This window comes from Hoplias malabaricus, chromosome 10 (assembly GCF_029633855.1).
Source record: "Hoplias malabaricus isolate fHopMal1 chromosome 10, fHopMal1.hap1, whole genome shotgun sequence".
Lineage (NCBI taxonomy): Eukaryota > Metazoa > Chordata > Actinopteri > Characiformes > Erythrinidae > Hoplias > Hoplias malabaricus.
The window spans coordinates 25,286,189-25,305,748 of record NC_089809.1 but is presented as its reverse complement, the minus strand read 5'-3'; the positions used below and the strand labels follow the sequence as shown (position 1 = coordinate 25,305,748).

Sequence of the window (19,560 nt, the reverse complement as noted above, 5' to 3'; positions counted from 1 at the left end):
TACACCAGTGCCTAGGCAACAGTCGAGGCCTTCCTGGTTTAACAACCACATTCTCTTTCATATTCCGCTGTTTGGAAACCCCAAGACATTGACAGGTCTTTCTTTTAATCAGCTATCTCACAGTAAGAGACACACTTTGAAAATGAGAGGGACCTGAGAGAGAGGGGAAAAAAAAACAAAGACGTAACAGAAATAGACTGCGCTCCTTTGACTCAGACCATTAACGCTGAGGTGTGAGATACTGTCTCACTCATCTGTCACCATGGCCCGGAAGTACCAAATGTCAGACACAACGATTCCTCAGCAGCCTTCCTCCTGCTCGCCACAGACACAGGCCAGATATTGTATTGAACGGGGGCGGCTCGGAACAAACACAAAGCTTTGAGCTAATGCTTCTGTTCATTACAGCTTTCCTGATGAATGGCAGTCGTGCCCAAACTTTCAGGAGCTCACCTGGGAGAGAGGTGAGAAACAGAGTATGACACCAGATATACAGAGGATACAAAAAAAGAGAGGACTTAAGAAAGAAGGGGAGAAAGAAAAGTGAAAGAAAGACTGAGAGAAAGAATGACAGCAGAGACAGAGAAAGATGGAAAGAGAGAGAGAGAGAGAGAGAGAGAGAGATGCACTCTAGAGGACAGTCTACCTCAGGTCATTTAGGATGTCCCCTGTCTCAGAATATTGAGACGTCTTTGTAGCGATTATTTTTTTTTCTCCAGTGAAGGGGACGTGTATTGTTATTATCAGTGTATTTTGTATATTTATGTATTCGTTTACTGGATCACGTGCACAGTATTTTGGTTTTAAATGTGCTATTTAAATAAATTACTTACTAGAGAAAAAAAGCAAGGGAACGCAATCAAGAGAGTAAACCAGTGAAAGAGACAGAAAGTGTTAGACAGCAGAGAGAGAGAGAGAGAGAGAGAGAGAGAGAGAGAGAGAGAGAGAAAGAGAGAGAAAGAGAGAATTTAAACTGTAAAAGGTTTGTTGCTATGGTGACTGAGCAGCAGTAATAAAACGATGAAGGTCTAAAATGAAATTCAATAAGAATAACTTTAAAAGCACAAGATGTTTAGCTGCGTTTGAGTGCGTGGATCTGTATTACAGGGGTCTCATCGGGTGAACTAATGCATACAGGGCTTCCAGAGCCTCTGAAACAATGCACCTCCAAATTCAAATAGCACACTATATCCACATGCAGCCGCAGAGAGCCGAATGAATGCAGATTGAGCGGGAGAACTCGTACGATGTAATTCATCTGCCTCCTCTTTCCCTGTTTGAGGCAGAATATCGGAGGCATTGAGGAGAGTGGGCTGCGAGGGAAATGATCATTTAAATTCAGTTTGCTTTGAGGCTTGGCAGAAATCCAAACTCTGGGTAATGGATCCATACTAAAAGCAGAGCTAATGAGAAAACGTACATGACAAAAGCCTTATGGTTCGTCATGTTGGAGCTGTACCCCACCCCCCACCCTCTCCCTCAGCACCAAATGAGTGCAACTGTAAGTTGTGTGACCCTGAGCAGGAGTGTGTGGTCAGTGTCCAGTGGCAGTGATGGAGTCCAGTGAGAGGGTCTCTCACTCCAGCTAACGGCATTCCACTTCATAAACGAAGCCCTTTGTGTTTCCAAACAAGCTTAATTCAAAGTGTTGTTTATTCTTGTCGGGGCTAGCGCCTCCGGACTGATCATCAGGATGCTTGGGCCAATTTCCTAAGCTGGATGCGGCGGTAATGTGAGATGCACTTTGATCAATCCCACTGACACTGTTTCTCTTTGTTCCTGGCGAACATAATGTGTGTTATTCTAACAAGCAGAAGATGTGACCTGGGTGGAAGCGCTTTGGCTGGTGGCGAGAGCTGTCCTGAGGTCAGATCCCCCACATCATCTCTGCGAGGGTCCGCTGCCGCACTCCCCCCAGAGCGCCAGCGCCACTTAACGCGCCGCACCAGTGATGATCGTTTACTGTGGCCTCGGGTTCACGCCGGCGCCCCAGATTGATGCCATGTTGATTTTTAATGATGTGCGGCAGGACGCGGGCAGAGGCGGAGCCGGTCCTGCGTCGCCGCCGCCGCACTAAATGTCATTCTAATTATCTCACCGGCCAGCCAATGAGGAAGTAAACATTTACACTAACCCGTGGCCCCTGAAGCGGAGCCCAGGCCCCAGACGGCTCCTCCAGCCCCACAGCCGCCGCGCTCATGTGCCTCATCAAACGCTTCTGATCTTCTCAACACCCAAACAAAGCAGACTGCAGCGAGAGACACCCTCACCTTCTCTGAACATATAGCCCTGTTTTTTCCTTTGTTTTTTTTTTTTTCTTTCTTGCTTTTTCTGGATGCTAAGCAACATGTGAAAGCAGCAACATTCTGACTTACAATTACATCTGTACAAACATAGTGATTACCAGATAAGAGTGCCTATATTAATGCCAGGATTTGTTCTCTGGAGGGCCCTTCAAATGCTCTTTATTTATGGCAGATTTGCTGGGTGAACTCATTAACCTCTATTAATCTCTGTTAACACTGTGCTTGAGGGAATTGCCTGCTTTGGATGTAAAATAAATAAATAAATATAGCATGCATGACTTTCTCACTGGCACCAACACAAACACCCACAACACCAACATTATTGAGCAAAGTGGTATATTTATTAGTGCAAATATCTGCAATAATAAAAACAATATGTTTGGTTAGGTTAATTAGGAGTAACCTCAATAGTTGGATGTTTCTTGCTTGTTAAGTAATTCAGAACATATGGATATTATGTGAAATATGGTGTCTCTCAGAAAACCAAACCACGAATAGAGCAAATCATTCTCGGAGCCCTTCACTCTGACAGCCTGTTGACACATCCTCACACCCTGTTCTTGTGCTGAAACACTTTGTAGCGCTGACATGGAACAGTGGCATAAACCCTGGTGTGTGGACAGGTATACGACCGGGAGACACACCGCCGTGTTTCAGGCGCTGCATTAGTGGCCGTCTGGTAGAGTGACCATAGAGCACGCAACAGGAGCCCAGAGGATTTATTGAGATAGAAGTGGTCAGAGCTGACCTTTAGGGTCCAGAATGAATCACAGCTAGTCTTCATATCTAATGATCTGGAAAGAGTCAACGGTGACCTTTCCACATGATGTCTACCATATAAAACGAGCAGGCTAACTTTCAGAATTACTGCTTACTGGTCAACATATCAAAGAGAGGAGCTATTGTTATAAAGTTTGTAAATGTTAGAGGAACATGCGTAAACTTGGTTTTGAATATGATTAGACAACAACCAAAAAAATATGACGATATCTATTGAGTTACAGAAGCATACTAGCATACTTGTAGTTTACATTGTACCACAATCTCACATTTTGCTGGAAATGCACGACAAACATTTGGATTGTCTGCAGGCCGTTCTAGTCTCTACGCATCTATCTTCATTAGTACGCCTTGTACGTCTGATGATTTCCTGTCCACATAATGTCTCATTTGACCAGGAGCCTGCAGGATGAAGTGTCGCTGCGTTCTGCTGGGAGATACAGCCAGCAGTGATGGCATGGGCTTCCTGCATCATCATAAACATCTATTATTTGAATCCTCCCTCTTCATTCTCATTAGCACAGCCCCGATGGAAAGGAGCGAATGAACTCCACGACAACATGTTGCCTCGCTATTGTTTTGAAATAACGCAACTGTTTTTGTCTGCACGATTATTTCTGGATAATTGGCTTCAGAATATAAGGCAATTATTTCTCAAAACTAATTATTTTCTCTCCCCCCTCCCCCAACACACACACACACACACACACACAACAAAGGTCATTTTTCACACTGCAATTATGAAAAGAAATCAATGCTCTGATGTAGACGTTTGTCGGTGAATATTATTTTTTCCCCTTTAATTCTTCCTCGTTCCCTCTCTCTTTCATTCAGCATACGGGCATGATGGCTTGAGGAGGGATGCCTCTCTTTGGCTCGCAGGGTGTTGTCCTGGCAACCATTCGGATGCAGTCGATGATGGGACAGACGCTGAGGCAGAGGGTGCAGCCGGTGCAGCTGTCCTGAACCACAGGAAGATGGGTCTCAGGGTCAAACGTAATCGCCTGCCAGAGAGAGGGCAGCACACAATATTAGATTACAATCATTACGGCCTCATCAGGGGGTACGAGGAGCTACCACTGGACATTTAACAACACATGCAAAGCCATGTGCTCCACACAGCCGGAGAGAACGGCCGGCCTTCTTATCCGTAACAGGTTCCCAAAGCTTGCTTTGAGTCATAGATCACTGGGGTGCATGATGCATGGATCCATACGGCGGCCAAGTAAAGAGATTTCATAAAAAACATAAGGCACTGTTAGTTGGCCGCATAAGAATGGGCATTACTTCACGATGTATGGCTTAAAAAATAGTAAAAACATCATTCTGGCCTGCAAACAGCATGAGGTGGCAGTGATATTTTGCATTGTATGCCTGACCACCTATTTGATCGTGACACATTAGGCTGATGAATGCCCCTCTTTATTAGAAACCATTAATAACATGTAATCCCTCTCAGAGATCCACTCACCGACAATGAGCGTCACAATGAACAATTACTGCTTTGATAAAACTGGCCTGCTACTTCATCAATAGCCTTATGATAAATTGTGGGAGACATTTATTTAAGCAGGAGAAAGCGGAGACAAATACTTTAATAAAACTGTCACAGCTATCCCATCCTGTGCTCCTCTCCAAGCCGAGGCTGAGGGGGACCTCGCCATTTTCACTACTAATATGCATCAGTGGCTCTGCGGAGAAAACAAGGCCGGATAATGAGGTGCTTTTAGGCTGCCGGTGAGTGGGCCTGAGTAGCTCATCAGAAACTTTTTAATTGTTGGTGTCAGCTTTGGGCATGGTGAGCTGTCCAGAGCTAACTTCAGTAATGGCTGCTGAACTGAATGAACAGGAGCAGGGTAATGCGATCTTTCAGCAGCTTGCGGCTATGTGGCCGTTGCAGAAAAAAAAACCTAACCTAGAGCCAGCTAGGGTTAAGAGGGAAAAGGTTACGGACACAGGCTGCAGGCTGCGGGCTGGTGTGGGTATGGACATGAAGACAGTGTGTGTCTTGTGCAAAAGTGTGTGCATGCACCTGTGTGTGCATGTTTAAATGTGTGTGGGTGGATAGAAACAGCACCTGGTATCCAGAATCATTGCAGGTCATGTAACACTTCCCACAGTTGATGCACATCTCCTCGTCTATGAGAGCTAGCACTTGCTCCTGGTTGTTCAGCTCCTGGAATGCTCCAATGTACTTCAGAGCTTGAGCTATCACATCCTGACAATGGTGGACAAAAACATGTTAGCCACGGGTCAGCCAAAATAAGCCCTCAGTGTTCCACCACAACCAGTTTGGAGGCCAAACTAAAATGTCTGAGGAACGGAAAATGTCTTGGTAAGTGGTGTGTGTTACACTCTCAAAATGAAAATTTACACAGACAAAGGTTTAACTGAAAAAAGTATCTCCTGTGAAAGTTAATTTTCTTCATGTTTGCAGATCTCAACTATGGTTCTTTAATGAAAGAAGAACTGAAAAGTTCTTCTAAATGTAGTTTGTCTATGGCACTTTTCCAAAGACGTGCAATTTCATTATAAATCTCTGAACTCACAATGAAACCTGCTTTAATTGTCATTAAACAACAGAACAAAGAAATTGTGCCTCCACATTTAATCCGTCTCGGTCAGTGAACACACATTCATTATTTTACTAACAATTTCATTTTTTTATTCCTGTTTATTTTTGTGTAATTAAAGGATCGTTTTCCTATTTTGTTGTACTTGGCAATAAATCATTTATTCTATTTTGTTCTATTGTAGAGCAGTTTTCAATGAGATTTGTTCCTTTTGGATTATATTTGCTGTGGAATTTAGACTAAACCGATTACCATTCATTCATTCTCTGTAACTGCTTATCCAATTCAGGGTCGCGGTGGGTCCAGAGCCTACCTGGAATCATTGGGCGCAAGGCGGGAATACACCCTGGAGGCGGCACCAGTCCTTCAAGGGGCAACACAGACACACACACACATTCACTCACACCTACGGACACTTTCGAGTCGCCAATCCACCTACAAACGTGTGTTTTTGGACTGTGGGAGGAAACCGGAGCCCCCGGAGGAAATCCACGCGGACAAGGGGAGAACACACCAACTCCTCAGTCACCCGGAGCGGGAATCGAACCCACAACCTCCAGGCCCCTGGAGCTGTGTGACTGCGACACTACCTGCTGCGCCACCGTGCCGCCCACCGATTATCATAATACACTTGACATAATACACAATTGAATTTAATACAAAAAAAATCATTGTAGCCGAATCACCACCTGCAGACGCAGTCATATTTGTTACATCTGCAGTGTAAATCAACACTTACTTGAACGGATGGCACAGGCTTCTTAGGGGCGTTGATTCTTGAGCCACTGGAAGGAACTGTGTTGTCAATCCGATTAATCATTTTCTTTTTGTTGTTTGCTATGGCGATCTTCTTCTCCTGGAGATAGGGACCAAAATTGGGCATTTTCTGAAAGGGGGCAAAACACATAAAACTTCATTAACGATGCACACAATCTCCAAACAATGCAGTTCCAGAGTTAATTTTATACCCCATACACAAATTGTAACACGTATTACGCATTTGAACTGAGCTGCCTTTGAACTGTGCGTATTTAACGACTCATCTACAACATTCAACCCAAAACAATCGTATTCCACAATCCACGTCAACCATTCTGTGTGGTATTGAATTTTCACATCTTACTCCCTTTTGTTCAGCGATGTGCATTCTCCTTTAAGATCCGCTCACCAGGGAGACGGGTATTTATGCTTACTAGTGATTATTGAGTCATTGGGCTTTAGATGCCATGTGTACCAAAGCATCAATGCTGCATCCCTCATTAGAGCATCAGAGAAAAACAAACATGCAGGAGAAGGGAATAAAAGCTCAAAGCCAACCAGTGCCACTGCATTAAAGTCTCACCGCTCGCTTATGGGTTGCGGCCACTGTTTTTCATCGCCGAAAAAATTAATGAGATCCTTTTGGTCAACATTCAGTGGTTTAAAGTCCTAGCAACTGGGGACATAACTGATTTCATTACGTGTGAGTAAGAGGCTGAAAGGTTGCTTGTATACTGTGCAAGGCGAGTACATTTTAATGCTTAAAAACATGTTGGCAGCCATGTTAGATCAATATTACATCTCTATTCCCCAAAGCACCCAGCACACGTTGTACAAATTGTTTGTGTATAAAAAGTGAAATGAATGTTGGTGTTGGTCATGCTGAGTGATTTCTAAGAGATTACTGTCCTTGGTTTGCATGTTTGTGTTTTTTTGAAGGCCCTGTACTGTAAAATCATGCAATATATTTGCAAAAATATTCATTTGCCATTCAGGCTTAAGACATTACCATGTCAAGGAGCAGGGATTGCTTGCTCATTCAAGGTGGAGGCTGCAAGCTATTATGCTCCGTGTTATTTTACAGAAGTGATTCTGTGGGGAATATCACTACATGCACTAAACGTGCTCCCTGATAGGCGCTGATATAGCCATGCGAGGCCCTGAAAGATGTTTTTCACCTGGACCTTAATACTGCACACGAGTAAGCGTTCAGACTGTGGCCGTTTGCATAGCATGCATTCACCACAAGAGTTGTTTTATTCTAGGTGTAGATTTGTAATAAAGCACCACAAACTCCCTGAAGTGATTTGGAAAGCTTCTTCTCTTAAACATATGCATGCAGAGCTCCACTCATAGACACACGCATGTGCTTGTGACTGCACATTATGAGAGAGAGAGAGGAGGATGTGAGGGATTCAGCTTCACAGTGCAACAATATCTGCAGACATTTATGCAAGGAGTGACAGATCACTTTGTTAAACGGAAAAGAGCAACATATGAGTCTCGGTGCTCCCCCCCCTGAACCCAGGAGCCTGATCATGGAGCTGCTTCCTCCACTCTATAGCGTGCCTAATAAAATCCACTGTAATGGAATCCATGCAAATGTGAAATTAATGCCTTCTCTTTCAATCTGGCTCTCTCCTCATTCCCATTCGCTCTTCCCTAACTCCCTCTATGGCCCCTCTCTCTCCGATCCTCTCTCTATCTTGCGCGATTCATGAGTAGGTAATTTGACGCGAGGTTCGCCCAGTCACCCCATTATCGTCACACGCAGCTGCTTGCTGTACGCCTGATGAAGGAGGGGGGGCCGGAGCTGGCCGATTCCGCCGCAGCGCCGCATCTCCTGGCGTGTGCTTAAGCGGAGAAGTACCTGCTCGTGGTGATTTCCCTAGATTACCATATTCATGACAGTTTGGAGTGAGAGAATTCCACACGCCGCTGCCCCTGGACACAGGAGGGGGAATTACGGGGCACATTGTCTTCAGCCCACTGAGGATCAGGGGCCAGTCTTTGCGTGGAAACAGTGGGCACAGGGGGTAAGCAGCTGTGGCAGCGGGACGCAGTGCAGCATCTGTGTAAAAATGCAATCACACGCACCAGCCCAAGCACTCCAAATTCATTTCACTCTCCCCAACACTGCCGGCACACATTGGAAGAGGAGAACAGCTACGGTGGGCACAGCAGGCCAGGACAGCCAGAAACACACAGGGTGATCCACACCAGCCGGTGCTCCACATTTATTTGCTTCTGCTTTCTGTGGACATTTCCATGTCGAATTTTCCTCTCAAACTGAGCTCCAGACAGCCCTGTCAACATTACGAGTTAAAAACTCCTCCTAAGCTAGGAGAAACAGCGCGTACGAAGAGTTACTACGGCTCTTAATGAGAGCATTATCTGAGCACGCCCACCTGAAATAGCTTTCGTTCCACTTGAAAAACTAATGAAGACTCTTTGGCTTTCAGTGTCATTCTATTCTTTCCCTGGCAGAAATCCTTACTATTTAATTATTTACTTTTAACATATTTCTAAGAAGCATTTAAACTAGCTTCTAAGCTGCTGCACTACTCTGTTTGACATCTGCAGAAAATGTATTGAGCAAATCTTCATCTTAGCAACTAATGAGAAATCTTCATGAAAAAAAAAAAAGATTAGAATATCAACACGGGAAGAGGGAAACATGGCAGGATCCTTTTTGGCAGACCTGATGAATCACAACAGAAGGAGAGAACATTCAACACTGGAAATAAGGCAGAATTCTTTTGGCAGATTCATCTTTAAAATCCAACAAACACATCACTCCTGCTTCGGTGTTTGCAAAGTTATACGCCGCAAAGTTATTCTGACACGGCAGAAAAACACTCCCAACCATCCTAAAGCACTTTATCCTGGAGTTTTCACTGTTGCATTTCAAAGCCGTCGCAGATACACACTGGTGGAGATGAAGAGCATGTGACACGTCTTCATCTCCAGTGGTAAAGAGAACACACGCTTGTATGTGTTGTGTGTGACAACGATGCATCATACAACAGCTCTTAGTGAAAAGTGCTTAATAGGACAGCTGCAAAATCACAACACGTTACGAATGGCACTCCGTCATTTCAATTTCTACGTGCAGTCATAAGTCACATGTATCAAAGCATACTTTCCTATGCTGTCTGAGTCCATTATTGTAAAGGCTGATCAAAAGATCAGTTGTTACACTCCTCCTGTCAGTGCAGGTACAATGAGAAGATGCCGTGCCACAAGTTTAAAGTGAAAACTCAAAGCCAGGCACATGCAAAGCCATCCAGATGAAAGACAGGCGCAAAGCAGAAGCAGCCAGAGAGATATGAACATCCAGGATGAGCATCAGCATCAGCCAGCAGAACCCTGCTGTATGATAAAAACATTAGGGCTTATTGCCCTCCATTGTCATTAAGGATAGACGTCCAGTTATGAGTCTGACAGAAGGAAAATAAATAAATAAATAAATAAATAAGTAACATAAACAACTCAGAAGCATAATAATTATGTGATTTATCCTTACTAAACTACAGCAGTAGGCCATAATTAAATATGAAAACCTAAATTTATCTCTGAGTGTTCAGCCCTCATTAATTTAGACCGTTGACAACACAAAGTCCTAATCCAGCCACAATGTTATTCTATCTTCTACTCGTCCTCTCTCTCACTCTCTCTCTCTCTCTCTCTCTCTCTCTCTCTCTCTCTCTCACATTCCTCCCCCTGACCATTACGGAGCATTAAAATGTATATTAGGCTCTAGGGCCCATCAGCGAAAACCACAGGGAGAGAGCGGGAATGCCCAGAGAGGCGTCAGGCGAGTCAAACTCTGTGCTGGGCTCTGCACAAAGTGAAGAAGACACACACTTAGGCTCATTAAGACAAAGCAGCCTCTCCACCGCGTCCCACATGTTCTGCATGATAGCCGCCTATTTGTTGTGTAATAATTCAGCGCCCGTCTATTGAAAAGTTGCCGGAGCCGCTGAGCTGTGTGCACTTTAATGAAAGTGCTGTGTGGCACGGTACACCATGCCTGCCAAGCTCATGTCTTCAGCAACCACACAAACTCTCCTAATTGCATACAATGTTTTTCCCAACACACAAGCACACAAACACACACACACACACACATACACATTCATAAGAGACACAAACTGTCATCAGCTTGAATTTTAGCTTGAATTTTAGCTTGAATTATTATTATTTTATTTTTACTAGCAGCCCCCCCTTACAGCAAAGTTGTAAATCAAGTGTGTGGGGAAGGGAAGACAAACAAATAACCCATCAGTTCATCCGTGATAATAAATAAGAGAAGCCTGCAGCTTGACAAGGCTAACTGTCAATACAGAGCACAAATTAGCAGATACTGAAATTACCACTAGAGGAATGTAGCTACCTGATTTACCTCTCTGCATTATCCCAACCTGAATTAAATGAAGAAGAGTATTCATTAGTAACATAACAATCTCATCTAGTCTTGATAACTATAGTCTGTAGAGCTCCTCACAAAAAAAACAATAAACAAAACAAAACCAAACAAACAAAAAACAAAAGCAATTTACCAAATACACAACTAACAGGTCTGGCTGACTGAGTGGACGGATGCCTTCAATCCAACTTTTAATGATGCGCCAAATTTCAGCCAACTAGAGCAGAAAGACAGACACAGAAAGGAAAATACCCAGCTAGCACACTAACACAATCAGCAATCTGGTGAAAACATTCACAAACACCAGAGCCATTATAACTAAAGAAATCAAGACGTGAATTGACTTTAGATGTGTAAACACCCCCACACACAGACACACACACTTGAGTACAAGTAACAATAACATAATTTGAAAGTACAAATGTATCACTATGGTAGTTAAGCATATTCATTCATTTATTTTATGTGAGGTAGGAACACACCCAGGACTGGACACCAGTCCATGGCAAGGCATCACCTTAAACCAGTCTCTCTCTCTCTGTCTCTGTCTCTCTCTCTCTCTCTCTCGCTCTGTGTGTGTGTGTGTGTGTGTGTGTGAGAGAGAGAGCTACTAGAGGAAACCTGCTCAGACACAGCAAGAACAGTACTTATGTTGAAATACCTGATTCAATGCAACTAGTGACAACCACCTCTGCTTGCTTGTAATCATTTTAGCAAGTTTATGTTCCGTAAATCGTTTTTGTTTATTGTGCCATTTTCGGAGTTTTTTCTGCTGTACTCTGTGCGATCTACTGAGTGCTTCTCATTATTCAGGTGAGAAAAGTACACTAAGAGTAAAAAGCGTGTGCCCTTACTTACTCTGCTCTGAGAGAAGCCAATTGTCCCAGGGGTCTGATAACTTCAGTCTAATCCCAAAGAGCAGCCTCACACCGATGACAATAACTGTACATCTTCACTCTGGCCAGGCTAATGGGACAGAGGCTTGCTGACTCCCCTCACATCTAATATGCACTAAAGCAATTCTCTAAACGCTTCTCTACAGGCCTTCCTTGCCTGCTCACAGCTTCATGCACTAATGATTCCATATGTCACATAAAATAAACATGATCTTAATTGGGCTTTTGGATTAAAAGATGGGAGGTTGGATGTGGCTCTGAAAGTAGTGTCTCAGCTATGGAGCCCATTATGATATAACAAATACTCCTCCTTTTTTTGGAGGGGGGCAGGAGTGTGGTATGTAGGCATCTGTCCTCTGATGCCTTTTCATCAAAAAAAAAATATCAGTCATATTATTTTTAATGTCCTTGTGTGAGTTATCACTTTTTTATTTGATCATGTTGTAAAAAAACTAAGCTCAAATCGCACAGGTCTAACTGTACAACAAACAGAAACCCATGGACATGTACTGATTTCATACAGTATGCACAAATCCCTATTTTAGAACGCACTTTAAACATCTAAATATGGAGGAAGCAAATCACCATGCTTCATCCAAACTGCAATATCGAAGCACTGTAACTCTCCCCACTGCACTGGCTGCCATGATGGCAGATGTTAGATTAGATTCATTACGTCAGTGAAGTCATGTGCGACAGCATGCTGGTTGCAGTGTACTATGGGACCAGTATTTCCTTTATGGTATGTATCTTGTGAAATCCTAGGGAAATGCAGAAAATAACCGGATGACATGGAGAAAGCCATGTCAATGGCATTATTTTGAGGGGAAAACACATGAAATATATACTCCTAAAAAAGACAAAGGCCAATGTCTTGCTCTGTAAAATGTGGGGTATTAAGCTCTGGTTCTGTAACTTGAGCTCTGTTCTGGTTCTGTATTTTGAGTTCCAAAGGCAGCCGCTCCGTTGCTTTACACATAGGCGCCTAGCCGCATGCATGCACACTCCATCTGCCTCAGCCACTCCCTCCCTAACCACGGCAACAGAGCCAAGCTGTGGCTGCTCACCGAGGAGGGTAAAGCAAGCTGGCTGAAGGCTTCATTACCGCCACAGGCCTGCCAGGCAACACGGCACCACACTGCCAGCCAAAAAATGCTGTTTAAGAGCCTCCACTCCCCCACCTGCTGGCCAACTCTCTGCATGCCCATGCTCCACCCACTGTTGGGTCTGACTGCATGAAGCAAGAGTGTGGAGGTGGGGGGTTAAGGGTCAGGTCCCTGGAAGGGGCAGTGTGGGAGGCCTTCGGGGCCTGCTGGTTTCCCTTGTGTTCCCACACACTGGTTGGTTGCAGGGTAGATGTTTTTTTTCCAAGAAAGTGGGCACCTGTCTGTCCAGACTTTCCTGTCTACAGGGGTTAGAGTGATACTTTAGGCAAATATTAATGCTTTAGCCAACACTTTAGCTGCATAGCAGTGTAACATTTGCCCACTCGGATTTATAAATAAACGTGTCAAACAGCCAGAAACCACATAACAAATTCTATTCTAATTCAGGTACAAACCCTGAGTGGAGGCTAATGCTTTATACAGTGGTTAAAAACTTGGAAAGGGAATTTGGTCAAAATAAGCAGATCTGCTGTCTGTGCTGTCTTCTTTTAAACCTGATGTCAAACTGTTTCATTACAAATGAATAAAAACACATTGAGCTATCTGATACTCTTGTGTGAAGCAACTATGAGATGAACCCAGGGGAGTCACCCTAAACTGGATAAGTGTCACAGTACTTGTACCCCAATCAGTAAAAACCACAGAGAGAGGTGAAGAGAATAAAACTGATTGTCTCATTAAAATGACACCTGTCTAGGTGTGAGATGTGGTCCTTCCTCCTATACATATCCGTATCTGTGAACTGTCTGATTGGATTTCATCTTTTTTTTGCGTGTATGCATGTGCTTAGTGATGCTAACCACAACCTGCACCAGCAGCAACAGGCAGGCTGTGGCTCAAATGGCTACATGCTTCCTACATGATGCACTACCCAGTTTATTAAACTACAGCTGCTGTGCCAAAATAATGCACTGAATGTTAGAAAAAGAGCCATGCGGGTGATTGATAAATATTAATTGATTTGTTTTAGCCATTTGTTTAGAGAGTACTTGTGTGTAGATGCCATTATTTAATTACATACATTGTGCACTACATGGGGCTCAGAGACCCATTTAGGACAAAGCTAAATAAATGTATTGATGTGTGCATGCGTTCTGTTTCAGGGACAGATTTGTTCACATTACAGACAGATACATGTAATTTACATTTATGAATTTGAAACGTAAAAACAGCAAACCATCAGAATTTAATAATCAGGCTTCTAATATGAACATAGCCTTAGGCAACAAGTGAACACTCTGCACTTGAAGATGATGGTTAGAAGCAGGAAAAATGGGCATGTGTAAGGATCTGAGCTTGATCAGGGTCAATCCTGTGATTTGGACATAGCATTTCCAAAATGGCAGGTCTTCCAAAATGGTAGTGTTCTGGGTATGCAGTGGTATGTTCTAGCAAAAGTGTTCCAAAGTAGGACAAGTGGTGAACAGGCAAGAGGGTAATGTGTGGCCAAGGCTCAGTGATGTACAAGGTGAGAGCTAGAAGAGCTACTGTAACACAAATTGCTGAAAAGTTCATGCTGGCTGTGGTAGAAATTTGTTAGAACACATAATGCATCACAATCTGTGCTAATCTTTGGGATCAGACCAGACAGCTGGCCTTCGCTACCCTTGTGCATCAGGGAAACTTGGGTGGCCATAACCCTGTCATCAGTTCACCACTTGTCTTCATTGGACCACTTTTGGAACACCCCACTAGACCTGCTATTTTAGAAAAGCTCTCACCAAAGCATCACAATCTGACCATTTTTCCCACTTCCAACACACATAGGGAGAGGATGCAGAAATAATTTTCAAACCACTACCTTATATTACTACAATGTCTCATTACAAACTGTTAGGAATTTTTATGATTAGTTTTTTATTTTTATTTTTAGGTTTATTTTAAATATTGTTTAAAGGTTAAAGTTTAATTTAAAATTTGCATATGAATGCCTACTCTTTTTAGCGTCACAGTCACACAGCTCCAGCGATCTGGGATAGGGGTTCAAGTCCTGCTCACATGTTGGTAGGTGGATTGGAGTCTAAAAAAGTGTCCATAATTGTGAGTGTGAATGTGTGAGTGTGTGTGTCACCCTGTTAAGGACTGGCACCCCCTCCAGGGTGTGTTCCTGCCTTGCACCCAGTGATTCCGGGTTGGCTCCAGACCCACCGTGACTCTAAACTGGATAATAGTTTATAGACAATGAATAAATTAATGAATGAATTTCTACTCTTTTAGCAACAGCGGCCTTATAAAAAGCACTGCAGTTTCCTGCTCTCTGAGTCGAGGACATGTAGATATTTGGGATAATGTGTATTTGAATATTTAGGCTAGCCCTACATGTAGAAACATGTTTCAGCATTAGCCTTGTAGTTGCGCTTTGAAACTGAAGAAGCATTAATCATGTTTTTCGCAGCTCAAACACATTTGTGGTAAGGGAAAATGATGTAAGTTTGACTGAAGCCTAATTTTAACAGTCTCCAGCAAAAGCCTGTAGCTTAAAATTAACAGCAGCAACCAGTTCCCTGGTTCTTTCAGGTTTCCTGCACACATTATACAATGAGCTCAAACGCACTGCTTTTTATTGGACATGCTGCATTACCGCTGGCTCATTGCATTGTGGCTAGAAAAAAAAAATCAAACACAGGTTAACTAGTTTTCAGCGGAAAGAGCCAGGGAATAGAAACACTTTGGAAACGGCATGGAAAACCCCAAATGGCATAGCACACTTAGGCATCAAAGATGTGCTGCTCATCCCTTGAGGTAGCGACGTTCGCTACAGAGGCTGCCCGTTTGAGACAGCACTCTGACTGCCTACATTAAACAAAGAGAGAGAAAATATGTCTTTAGTTGAGCGCCGCTTTAGGCTCCCCTTTATCAACTGCCATTCCTGTGAATTGCTGTGACAGTGACTTCTGTGCACTCAACCTCTCGCTCTCACGTTCCATCTCTTGAGTTATAGAGCTATCAAGCTGCCTTTTCCTGCTAGCCTGCCTCATATCCTCTCTGTGCTGCACTTATTCTCCAGCTCTACTCCTCTGCCGCGCACACTTAAAGTGGAAATGTCCTCCCCTCCCTTGCAACTTCTGCCTTTTGTTTGACACAGTCAATCTTTGTCTAGCTCTCTCTGGTGCTGCAGATGAAGTGTGTCTGTACAGATGCTTTCCTTCTCCAGTCCTGACAAAGTCTCGCACAGGTGAGCTGTCAATCTCAGGCCTCAGTCAGAGCTTCAGCAGGGGGCAATGCAGGAGAGAGACTGACAGGCAATATCTCCAGCCTTCAGCACCCAACTCACAGCATATTCCACAGCACCTGCTCTATATTAACTGGACTTAAGGATGACCTCCAGCAGTGTGTCTTTTTCCCCCTTGGTCTACTGAACTAGTAAGTAACAAGTGGAATAATGAAAAAGTCTGAAATGGCATCTGAAAGGCCAGATACATGATCTCCTCAGCGGAAGTTGAGCGCACTGGCTGGGGAGTGTACAATAGCAGAAGTAAATCGTGGCGGCTGAGGGAACCACCCGAGGCCATTGATTTGTAGCAGAGCGCTGGTATGAGGGAGCCTCTGCTGTGGCCCTGGCTGTGACCCATTCGCTGAGTGGCTTTTCCTCTTGTGTGTCACTGCACTCTGGTGCATGGCAGAAGATCTGGTGCTGTGCTGCCTGGGGCTGCCAGAGCCTCACGGCTCTGTCTGCGCTCATGTTTATACACAAAGCTGCGTTAAAAACGCAGCTCCCTCCGCTCCTGCAACGCTGGCATCATTGTTGTCGGCATGCCGACGACTCCGGCAATAACATCCCGTTGGCATGAAAATGACTTACACTTATCACTCCTCCGATATTGCCTGCTTCCCACTCATTTATTTCCTCATTCTCTGCCACTCGTTTGACATTAGCATTTAAACTATTGCACTCCGCCATGGCGAGATGTCCCACCGTCAGAAGCTGCGAAAGCCACTGCTGGTGTATTTGAAAGCATGCGCAGGCTTCAAAGCCATCCCTGGGCAGGTGTATTAGCAGGAACGCTGTGATCTGATAAAGGCCTCTAATGCACCGCTTTGAAAAGAGTTTACTGAAGTTTTCCTCATTTACATACTGTCGAAAATTTTCTCGCACACAAATAATAAGCAGATTACCAAAGGCAGAATGCACACGCAAAACATGAGCCAATGAATGTGCGAATGGCTGCTTTTGTCCAATCTCATTTCCAGATTTTCTCTTATTGTGATGCTGCTCTTATGTAAATGTCCTGGGCAAAGGAGAAAAACAGAGTAAAGAAATGACTTTCAACCTTGAAGTAAACCAATTACGTTTTCCGGCAACTCACAGGAAACTCTTTTGTATTTCACATTTTTGATTAGATCTTGCACCCTCCCACTAGCTCTCTTGACATTTGTGTTTCTTTGCTGCCATTATTGCTTTTATTAGCAGACAAGCTGTGACCTGCCCTTCATTAGGTTAAGATTATGGTCATTTTCCCACCAAAAGGTTCCTTTATTTCTCTCACAGATGTACTGCAATATAGCACTATAAAGACTGACCTCTGCTCTCCCTCAATTCACCAAGTTCTCTGCAGCCATATGAAATTGCTTTACCATAGAAGTGGGCATTTTGTGCTTTGGACAGCGCTATAATTATGTGAATTCCTGGCCTGTAATAACAATGTAACATAAATGGATAGATACAAGTCCACACAGCTATAATGCCAACGCTGCATTAATGAGTACCTGCCCTGACTGCTCTGGAATTACAGTGTGTTACTACTAATGGCCAGTCAGAAGCCTATAATAAAAAAGGATAATGCAGAGGAAATGGGAGAACAGGTGTAAGCCTGGCAAGCGTGGGGCTGATAGCCCGTAGCAGTGGGTTTTTAAAATGGGTGTTTGTCACTCACCTTACCCACCAGCTCTTCTAGCATGGGCACAGGTTTTCCTTTTTGGTGGCACGCAGTGGGAGGAGACTGGCCGTCCCAGTCCTTCAGCTCTTCTATGCTCTTCAAATACAGCAGAGTTTTCAGCCCCACACAATAATCCTCTATCACTGTGAAGTCCTGATTCTGCACTGCGCTGCACACCTGCACATGAACACACACAAACAAGCGTTTCTGCACAATGTCAGTGTGTGGGGACCCAGACGCCCCATGTAATTAGTGAATTCAGCTACTTTAAGATGGGCTCATTGTTGGCACAGGTGTTCAAGTGCACAAATGGTGTTTGAATTATCTCCGTATAAACGCACCTTCAATACAATGGGATGCTGTGGAGCAGCGGCACATATGTGTAAGGCCATGGCACTCAATGCAAAATATCGGCTAGTGGGGTATAAATTGCTTTTTTTTTTTACATTGTCTTCTCCAGATGGAGAAGCATATATTTCTAAGCTTTAATTATAGAACTGAGTAAAATAATAATAATAAAAATAAAGTATGGGACATATGAAATATGAAACACAACTTTCAGATGTACAATTTACATAGAACATGGTGCTAAAGGTACTGTACCATTGAGGGCACCTCCACAGAGACGATTTTTTTGTGATATATGTGTAGCCTTTGAGATACCTCACATTGGGCCTCATATATTTCTGGGAACTAAAAATGTGCACTTTGCTGTATTTCGTGTATTTCCAATTTGAAACATGTATCTCCATTTTTGTGGATTTTTAATTAACTACATCATTTTAACACAGCATTTCCTTCACATTGTGCAAAAATTTCATGAAAAATGGACCAATAGAAATGTTCCAAAATTAATTGGAATATAATCCTTTTGCATTCACTTTCATTGAAAGTCAACCCTATAAAGCCAAACGTATCAAATATGATACATGATATTTAGAGGTGGTTTTTCATCATCTAATGAAAAGAAATACGAAAAAAAAAAGCTTTTCGGGCAGGTGTTCTGAGTTCTTTACTGAACTGTGAATGAAGTGGAAGCATTTCCATGCATTTACCAAACCATTACAAAATTGTTGCTATCATCATGAAAACACAGGAGAAAATCTCAAGGCTACGTTTTGCTAAACTGAAGCAATTCCAGGTATGATTTGTATGATGTTGCTTGTAGTAAAACGAAGCATTTTTGTTCCATTTCATAGATTAGTGTATTCTACCTGTCAAATGCTCATTAATTATAATAAATATTCAGAAAATTCAATCTGTGCTTTACAGCAGCAAAACACATTTAGACAATGTTACTAAGAATTTTTATGAAACAAAAACATATTGGCCTTTATGTGCAAACTTGTTGGCGCAATTTATCAACATAGATTTTGTGAGACAGATTCAGAGGAAGAAGATGATGATACAGATAAGTATGCAAGGTCTGTAGAATGACCTCATATCTCAAGCCAAGGTTCAGACAGTAACAGAAACAATTGCAGTTCCTCTAAATATGGAAACACGGTTGTGCAGATCAACAAAAAAGAGCTTTTGTGGTCTTGGTGTTTTTAATACCACCAGTATATGAAATGTAAAAAGGTCAGAATGAAGAACAGAGTACTGATAGGTCAAGGACCTCTGGAGCAGTGTTTCTCATCGGCTCAATGTTACGTTTTCCTGAAAAGTTCTGAAGAACAGAGACAATCGTTTGATATCAATTGTTTAATTGAAATGAATTAAAATTAAGAAAAAGTCTGAAGAACTGTTTTAACTGATGCAGTGAACTAAGGTG

General features: G+C 43.1%; 1 protein-coding gene across 1 annotated transcript in view; it reads right to left on the bottom strand.

Moving 5' to 3' along the window:
• Window positions 1-2,635: 2,635 nt before the first annotated feature.
• dpyda.1 (dihydropyrimidine dehydrogenase a, tandem duplicate 1) overlaps window positions 2,636-19,560 on the bottom strand; it is a 162,106-nt gene continuing 145,181 nt past the window's right edge. Inside the window, 4 exon segments of the mRNA XM_066683080.1 lie at window positions 2,636-4,090; window positions 5,164-5,304; window positions 6,399-6,545; window positions 17,784-17,963. Of these exon segments, the coding sequence (XP_066539177.1) occupies window positions 3,917-4,090; window positions 5,164-5,304; window positions 6,399-6,545; window positions 17,784-17,963 (642 nt within the window). The 3' untranslated portion in view covers window positions 2,636-3,916.